Here is a 9,673-nt window from a genome sequence, read left to right as displayed (position 1 = left end):
TTCCCTACAATCCTTTCTGCAGTGGTCAGAGCAAACTTTAAAAATATAAAATAGATCATTTCATTTCATCACTTAAATCCCTCTGAAGGCCTCCCTTTACCTTTACACTTTAGGATAATATTGAAGATCCTAACCTTGGCCGAGAAGGCCATCATGAATCCCATGCCTTCCTCTCTCTGTCCTACCATTTCCCTCGTGCTCACTCTACTCTAGACAAGCCAGCCTTCCCTACCGTGCTCCTGGACCACGCCAAGCTGGTTTTCTCAGGGCCTTCGTGCTGGCTGGACCCTCTGCCCAAACATTCCATGGCTTGTCCCTCCCATCAGGCCTCTCTCTTCAGAGCGGCCTGACCCCAAATGACTGAGTTTCCCACCCATCATTCTCTACATCCTTATCCCATTTAATTTTTTTCCACTGAACTTACCAATGACTGAAAAAAATAAATTTATTTGTTCATTTTTTGTTTGTCTCCCCAAAGAAGTAAGCTCTATGAGAGCAGAAGCTTTGTCTTACTCCTTAACATTTTATGCCTTCTTAGCATATATTCCATCCAACAAACCATCGCTATATGTACCACATTCTATACTCATTTACACATTTATTAACTGTCAGCCCCAGAATTCGATACACTTTTTAAGGGTGGGGATTTTTTTTTTTTCTACCTCCGGAACCAAGAACAGTGCTTTCACAGAATCTGTGCCCAATAAATCTTTGCTGAGTAAATGAATGATATGTTTATTTCAATGATTTTTCCTTGCCGTACTTCCCCTTACCTTGATTGCTTTCTGGATGTTAATGCATGATTCTCTTACGGTCTGCAGCAACTTATTGAACCGTCCCATCTCTTGGACAAGGACCGTGTTCATGCTCTGAGTGTAAGTGGTTGGGTATCTCCTCATTGCAGACTCAACATCGAAGTTGTTTGGAAGTTTACCCAAGACGTCACCAGCGACCTCATGTACTACCTCATCCGGTGATTTTGCACCAGACTCTGCTGAACGAGACTGGAAAGAAATCCAAACTACGAATCAGAAATCCTCATAAAAGTCTAAGAATTGCTGGATAGGAAAACTCCTAAAGTAAACTTCATGAGAATGAGTGCTATTGATACTTTGCTATGTGAACTATGATTCTTCTCCCCACGAGATTTACTGAAGTGATGATAACAGGCATGGGAATGGAGTTTCGGGAGAAAAGCAATTGTTAGAAGGTAGAAGGTCATGTACAATGTTCAGAGGCAAAAGAGGGTCTGGAGGAAGCAAACAAGCTGCACGTTGTACTGCCCGGGGGTCAGGGGAAGAGCAGATGATACAGACAGAGGGAGAAAAAGTGTTCATGTCGTGTCTGGGGTCGGGGGGTGGTCAAGTGATGATGGGCATCAAAGCCCAGGAGGACGAAATCTGGTTTTGCTTTGAGAAAGCTCGCCACAAAATATATTTGGTAATAACTCTGGTGCCTAGTGGTTGCCAAAAGCAGAGGTAGAGTTTTTTTTCCTTGAACCAAGAGGACAAAGAAAATAAGCTCATCTCCTCTTAGCAGTTGGAAGAGTTATGGCGATAAGGCAGATTTTAGGGATTCACACTGGAAGCAAGGAAGGGGAATTTCATTTTTATTTTTTATGTTTATAGTGACACCATGTAAATGAATCTATATTTTCTGGGAAAACCCTTTAAATCCTCAGAATAAATGAATGTGTGTGTGTGTGTGTGTGTGTGTGTGTGTGTGTGTGTGTTGAGAGAGAACAAGCACTGTTAGAATATAAATGAATATATCTCATACTTTTCCAGTCCGTGGAAATTGTGTTTAGTCTTATTTCAGATTTTATATTTTCTAGTATCTATATTGGCTCTATTCTATAAATATTGACTGTTACTTCTACTTAAGTTTCTAGTGAGATTTTTAATGCTACCTAACACATTCCTATGAAGTTGTGCAATAAAAAAATTAAATGTTGGTAAGTGTTAATTACACGCTAGCAAAAGAAGGGATATGCCAATATAGTAATCCTTTATCATGATCCCAAAACATCAGGTTTACAACTAAGTATATAAAACAAATTACAGAGAACAAAGAAGGTAATGAACATTTGGTCAAAACTAGTGAAATATCTATTTCCATTGCATTTAAAGAATCATATGCTGATTTCTATTTGTATTTTGATGTGCATACAATATACTATAAACTCAACCATTCCTATTTTCTAACAAGAGCTGTGCCTCCACCAAAAAACCCCGAAAAAAAAAAGAAAAAATCTTAGCCCTATAGCCCTTCAAAAATGTAAGAAAAATAATTTAGTAACACAAACATTCCTATACCTATTTCTCACACACCAAAATCACATAATTGGGGGGGGTTGTTTTAAAAGTAATATCCAACTGATATTGAGAATTAAGAGCAAAAGGGTGTTATTTATTTGTCATTATATAACTTAGCTTTTTTCCTTTTTACCACTTTTCCTTAGAGTTTTCACAAATACCGTTTGAAATCTAATGGTCGTTGCCCTTTTATTTAACAAATAAAGATAAGTGGGATCCATTTTCAAGGAGACATCATGGAATTTAGCCTTTCCATTTCTAGTTTCACAATATTTTAGGTTGAAACAATTTTCTTATTCAAAAGAGAGTCTGGCACACTACAAAACTCTTAGAGGAAAACACAGGCAGAACACTCTATGACATAAATCACAGCAAGATCCTTTTTGACCCACCTCCTAGAGAAATGGAAATAAAAACAAAAATAAATAAATGGGACCTAATGAAACTTAAAAGCTTTTGCACAGCAAAGGAAACCATAAACAAGACGAAAAGACAACCCTCAGAATTGGAGAAGAGATTTGCAAATGAAGCAACTGACAAAGGATTCATCTCCAAAATTTACAAGCAGTTCATGCAGCTCAATAGGCAAAACACAAACAACCCAATCCAAAAATGGGCAGAAGACCTAAATAGACATTTCTCCAAAGAAGATATACATATAAAGCAGAAACTAACACACCATTGTAAAGCAATTACACTGCAATAAAGATGTTAAAAAAAAAAAAAAGAAGATATACAGGTTGGCAACAAACACATGAAAGGATGCTCAACATCACTAATCATTAGAGAAATGCAAATCAAAACTACAATGAGGTATCACCTCACACCAGTCAGAATGGCCATCATCAAAATATCTACAAACAATAAATGCTGGAGAGGGTGTGGAGAAAAGGGAACCCTCTTGTACTGTTGCTGGGAATGTAAACTGGTGCAGCCACTATGGAGAACAGTATGGAGGTTCCTTAAAAAACTAAAAGTAGAGCTACCATACGACCCAGCAATCCCACTACTGGGCATATACCCTGAGAAAACCATAATTCAAAAAGAGTCATGTACCACAATGTTCATTGCAGCTCTGTTTGCAATAGCCAGGACATGGAAGCAACCTAAGTGTCAATCATCGGATGAATGGATAAAGAAGATGTGGCACATATATACAATGGAATATTACTCAGCCATAAAAAGAAATGAAATTGAGTTATTTGTAGTGAGGGGGATGGACCTAGAGTCTGTCATACAGAGTGAAGTAAGTCAGAAAGAGAAAAACAAACACTGTATGCTAACACATATATATGGAATCTAAAAAAAAAAAAAGAAAAAAGTAAAATGGTTCTGAAGAACCTAGGGGCAGGAAGGGAATAAAGATGCAGACATAGAGAATGGACCTGGACTTCCCTGGTGGTGCAGTGGTTGAGAGTCTGCCTGCCGGTGCAGGGGATATGGGTTCGTGCCCCGGTCCGGGAAGATCCCACATGCCACGGAGCGGCTGGGCCCGTGAGCCATGGCTGCTGAGCCTGCGCGTCCGGAGCCTGTGCTCCACAACGGGAGAGGCCACAATAGTGAGAGGCCCGCATACCACACACACACACAGAAAAGGATAATGGACCTGAGGACACAGGGAGGGGGAATGGTAAGCTGGGACAAAGTGAGAGAGTGGCATGGACATATATACACTACCAAATGTAAAATAGATAGCTAGTGGGAAGCAGCCACATAGCACAGGGAGATCAGCTCTGTGCTTTGTGACCACCTATGGGGGTGGGATAGGGAGGGTGGGAGGGAGACGCAAGAGGGAGGCGATATGGGGATATATGTATATGTATAGCTGATTCACTTTGTTATAAAGCAGAAACTAACACACCATTGCAAAGCAATTATACTTCAATAAAGATTTTTTTTTTTTTTTAAAAAGAGAGTCTGGCAGTTAAACATAAGCAAAAGAGCTCTGCAGAAGTAACATTCTCAGCTCCAGTACTGGCTCCTGTCATTTCAAAAGATATTTTGGTTAAATACACAAGGTAAAGGTCTTGTCATTGTGACCTTGCTCTCCAACCTGCAGTTCTGGTCTATCTCATTGCCTCTGAATTGTGGTTAATCCCGATGTAGAATCACTGAACTCCTGCTTACCCATTACTATATCTGTACTTGCCAATCTGAGTTGGAGGATATTGAAAGAGGTTGTTTAATTACATACTGAGAAGATACCTCAAGTATATTTAAACTTATTTGTTTGGCTCTGAGTCATTTTCTGTTGGAATGAGCCCACTGCTTCATGTGGCGCAGCCCATCAGGTTTAAATAAAGCCAAAAGACACTATAAATCTCCTGCTGTCAGACTGTTGTGTACTACAGGCACTGATGTTCCTAACAATCTACTTATTCATGTCTGTATATATGCTTTCATATTCAGGCAATAACTGATTTTAATGGTATTAACATGTAAAATGGACATAAAAAAGAATCTTTGTCCTTTCTGCCTTATGAGTAAATGTCATCTTACAGTAGACCAGAGCTAGAAGTTCCATGAACTCTTCCATCAGTGACAGCACACTATTTCATCCTCCTAATCTGGTTCTTTTAGCTTCCCGCCCCCCACTCGCAACCCAGCATCTCTGGTTATCTGCCTTCTAGGTCCTATTCCATTTTTAGAATCTAGAAAGAATATCACATAGTGGTTCAGAACACAAATTCTGAAGCCAAACTAGTGGGAGTCAGACTGCTTGGCTTTGAGTGCTGGCTTGAAATTGTACTAGCTGACCTTGAGTAAATGACTTAATCTTTCTGTGTCTGAGTCTTTTAGCTGTAAAATGGGAATAATCAGCACCCTCACTTCATAGGACTGTCGTAAGCATTACACTGTTATACATAAAGCATTCAGAACAGTGCTCCCATACAGTAAGCACTATAAAATTATTAACTATTATGAGTATTAATCTGAGATTCCATAAAAATAAAAAAGACCAGCTCGAAATCAGTTTGGGGGATAACTGGCTTGACTGAATAAACATCCTGAACTTACTAAAATTTCATTCAATCACTAAGGGAACTCACCATTTGGACTAATTTGCTTTCAAAAATAAAAAAAAAACAAACAAGCATATCTTCTAATGGGAGAACAATATAAGGGAAGATCTCTAAATAGACAAGCAAGATTAAATATCTTTCATTCAAATGTACTGACTCGTGCCCAGGGCATGCTGAAATCTGGTGCCTTGGAAGGTCATTCTCCGACATGCCCTTACATTTATGCTCTCACCAGTGGAGCCTCATGTCTAAGAGTCAAAGGTTCTTTCTCCTAAACCTTTTAATTTATTTTGTACTTACTATTATATTCCCTAAATATTATGTAATCTGATAAAATATTGATGTGAAAGAAACTATTTCTATGTAAACTAGGTTAAATGTTCTAGAATATTTGATAAAGATAAGTCACTTAAAAATGCTGAATTAGTAAGAGAGAAGATAAAATAGGCAGAATTTTAGATGGATTCTGGCGTTAAACTGCTTCCAGGTATCTTTGAAATTCTTCTTCCACTTTAAAGGAAGTAAAAAAGGATAATGTATTAGGGCATGATTTAAGCAAGAAAGGCAAAATGGAACTCATAGCAGCAGAATGATACCAAAGAATACTCAAAGAATATTATTCAAAGAACTCTTGGAAGCAGAATGATACTCAAAGATTCTTCCCGAATCAAAAGACTGATGAAAACAAAACCCACACATTCATTTACTTTATGTTTAAACCCATTTTTAAGTTATGTATTTTTTTTCTTTTCCTTAAAGTGGTTCTCCACTTGAAGAGATGGAATTCTGTGCCTGGGCCTCTACCGTGTTGTCTCATGCTGCTTGGGGAGCATCCTTTCCAGCCTCAGAAGCCAGTTCCTGCACAGATCACACACCTGTGTGAGAAGAATGTTATCAAACAGCAGTTGAGTTTCTGACTGATCTTTAGTGATATCTGCATTGGCATTCATCCCAAAGATTTCCGGAGCTGGGGTCAGCGGCAGTGTCTTTGTGTATTCGATGTAGCTTTTGTGCTGCAAAGATGAGTAACAAGGAATCAGGAGGTTAGAAATCAGGAAATCAGGTGAGAATTACAGAAATCTAATTATCCTGTAGAGCTTGCTCGCTGAAAAGAGATAATTTTTAATACTCAAGTTACTGAGTGGATGAGCCTGTGAGCCTGGACACTGAATGCTTTCATTTTCTTTCAACCTGGGCCAAAGTGTTTAAAAAAAAAAAAAAAAAAAAAAAAGATATGGACACATTTAGAGAGAGAAAAAAATGTCCCATTCAACTGGAATGGATCTGAAAATGGAGAGAGGAATATCCTGGCTGTTTCATTTAGAAATTCTTCCAGAGAAATCTTTCTGTGCTGCATTTGCTGATGACTGTTCTTAGTTTATCACAATAATTTTTTTTCCGCTTTAGTCTGATTTTTTCCATTTACTCTTATTGTGATAAATCCACGTAATTCAGAAAAGTGAAAATCATCTGAGATTTTATCATGAGATAACCACCATTAATATGGTAAATCTTTATATATATATGCAGACATGTTTTATATTTTATTTATGTGAATTTCTACCAAAATTCCATACTTTTCCTGATGCTCATATAATCATATGCAAACATTCATATATTGGGTTGGCCAAAAAGTCTGTTCATAAGACATTACAGAAAAATCTGAGTGAACTTTTTGGCCAACCCAATACACGTACGGTAGCGGGGAGATCGGTCATTGGTGGTTTTTCGACATGGGTCATGTTACATAACCTGACTTCATCTTTGGCCATCTTCTCACTTACCAAATCATCACTGGAGATCTTGTTACCATGACTCCCTGTGTTGAATTGCCCCACCCAGTCAGTGACCTGGGCTCTGGGACTGATTTTTCTCTTCATCTCTATTAGTGTCTGCCCTCAGCTAGAATCCATCCTAGTGGACGCTGGGGTCATGGTTATGTGCCTCTGTTGCCTGTGGCTGTGTTTTTAACTTTCAGTGTGTGCCCTTTTGACTTCTGGGAATAAAATGAGAACCAATTTAGTTGTGCTGGCAGTCCCTAGAAGTCTACTGTGTGATAATCTGAAGGCAGATACCACATCTTTTACTAGACAGGACAGGAAAAAGTAGCAGAAGAGAACCTTGGTCTTGTGAAGCAGGTGTGATGCTCTGTCCCTTTCTACCTGTGGGATCTTGGGCAAGTCATTTAACTGTAGTGAACTTACTTTCTCACTTGTAAAAGGGAAAGAAAGAATAATAACTCAAATGTTAATTAGATGCTCCAGTGGGATAATTACATGTAACTGCTTTGTAAATAAGCATGATCTAAATGTTAACTATTATCGTTAATACTATTTTGTAACCCCTTCTCATGTGTATTTCCATTTTAATTGGGGACAGTGCCTTTTTCCCCAAAGCACTGAATTCACAATAATAGGACTTCAGGTCACTGAGGAAGCCATTCTTGGGTGAGGAACATTTCTGATAGTCTTCACATTACAGCAAATAGGAAACCACTAACTTCATCTTTGCATGGGATTTGCTCTTGTCCCTATAGGACCGAAGAAAGTACACACAACGGTTAACAAAAAACAAGGCTTCTTTTAAAAAAAAAAAAATCACCTTTTTCTATATCAGAGGAATTCCACATTTTACTGCTTTTAGTTTTCTTGAAGAGCATATGTACTTACATCACCAGAAGGAGGCACAAAATAGATGCCACTGGAGTCGAATTTATAGTGTGGATTCTGAACTAATTCCGTGTTGAAGAATTTGTTTAAGATGCTGCGCAGCGTGCGCCGGTCCCAGTCGTCAGTCACGCGGCCGCCGTAATTGCACTCGCCCGTCATGTACTGCAGGGCGTCGTAGGGCAGCTCCTAGAGTACAGGTCAAGTCGCTCAACCAGTCAAGACTTAGCAGTGGCACATTATACAGGATCGTGTTTCTTGTTTGCTCATGTTATTTAAACAGTTTACGGTAAGTTTGCATCAACACAATTTCCCTTATGTACTTCCCGGCTAATTTGCTGTAATTTTCCCCAGGGTCTCTCTCTCCTTCTGTGATTTGTCATTCCCATTAGGTCAGTGCAAAGAATAGAAATCCTCTATTAACTTGTGAACTCACCTCTATTCAAGCAACATTAATGGACCACCTACTATATGCCTGATGCAAAATTAGTTAGACCATAATCCCATCCTTGAAAATCCTGCACTATTGAATGACATTCAGAACCAATCCCATATAATTCCGAGATAATCAGTGTTCATTTCCTTCACCACCTCTTTATATCTTTTGATATAAATTGTTTGATAATTGGAATCACACTATATATACAATTTTGCATATAATTTTTCACCAAATCTCATATTATGAGATATCTTTTACTGTTTCATGAAATACTCTGAAAATAGTTTTTATTAACTATCTTCTAATATTGAAGATTTCAGTTGCTCCTAATTTTCTACTTTGTTAAATTGTTTCATTAAATATACATCCCTTAAAGTTGCTAATGATTCTTTAGTCTAGATTCCTGAAAGGGAAATTACACTGTCAAAGGAAAGAAGTTTATAAAAAGCAACTGACTAATGTCACCAAACTGCTTTCCTGAAAGGCTGTAGTAATTGTAGGAATCAGTTTTAAAGTCTTTGCTAATTTGATTGACCAAAGGTAATTAATATTGTGTTAATTTGCATTTTCTAGAACACTAATGAAATTTATGATCTTTTCGTATGTTTAATAACATTTGTTCTTCTGTGAACTAGCCTCCTACCTGTTTTTCTCAATTAGTTTTTTTTTTTTTAAAAATATTTATTTATTTATTTATTTTTGGCTGTGTTGGGTCTTCGTTTCTGCGCGAGGGCTTTCTCTAGTTGTGGCAAGCGGGGGCCACTCTTCATCGCGGTGCGCGGGCCTCTCACTATCGCGGCCTCTCTTGTTGCAGAGCACAGGCTCCAGATGTGCAGGCTCAGTAGTTGTGGCTCACGGGCCTACTTGCTCCGCGGCATGTGGGATCTTCCCAGACCAGGGCTCGAACCCGTGTCCCCTGCATTTGCAGGCAGACTCTCAACAACTGCGCCACCAGGGAAGTCCTCAATTAAAGTTTTAATAGTTTTATTTGTATAAGCTCTTTTATAAATCTACCTTTATCAAATTTCTTGAAATATTTTTCCTGTAGGTTTGCCTTTTTATTATATTCTCTAGTACATAGAATTTCTAAGTGTTTATGAATGCAAAAGAATTGATTTTTCATATTGCGATTTTATTTATCCTAAGCATAAATACACAGCCACCAGTAATATAGAGAATTCTCTCACTGCTCACAACAAAACTGAGTATTATCATTTAGGGAAAGCAATG

The 9,673-nt window shown here is 38.3% G+C and overlaps 1 protein-coding gene across 1 annotated transcript in view; it reads right to left on the bottom strand.

The window, feature by feature from the left end:
- Positions 1-9,673, bottom strand: part of DNAH7 (dynein axonemal heavy chain 7) — a 253,806-nt gene that overhangs the window by 14,761 nt on the left and 229,372 nt on the right. The window contains exons 59-61 of the mRNA XM_007447818.1: positions 8,008-8,193; positions 6,214-6,351; positions 774-1,004 (exon numbers count right to left, since the gene is read on the bottom strand). Coding sequence (XP_007447880.1) covers positions 774-1,004; positions 6,214-6,351; positions 8,008-8,193 — 555 coding nt within the window. The remainder of the gene's footprint in view (positions 1-773; positions 1,005-6,213; positions 6,352-8,007; positions 8,194-9,673) is intronic.

Source organism: Lipotes vexillifer, unplaced genomic scaffold (assembly GCF_000442215.2).
Source record: "Lipotes vexillifer unplaced genomic scaffold, Lipotes_vexillifer_v1.1 scaffold555, whole genome shotgun sequence".
NCBI lineage: Eukaryota > Metazoa > Chordata > Mammalia > Artiodactyla > Lipotidae > Lipotes > Lipotes vexillifer.
The sequence above is the reverse complement of the archived record's forward strand: the minus strand, read 5'-3'. Positions and strand labels throughout refer to the sequence as shown.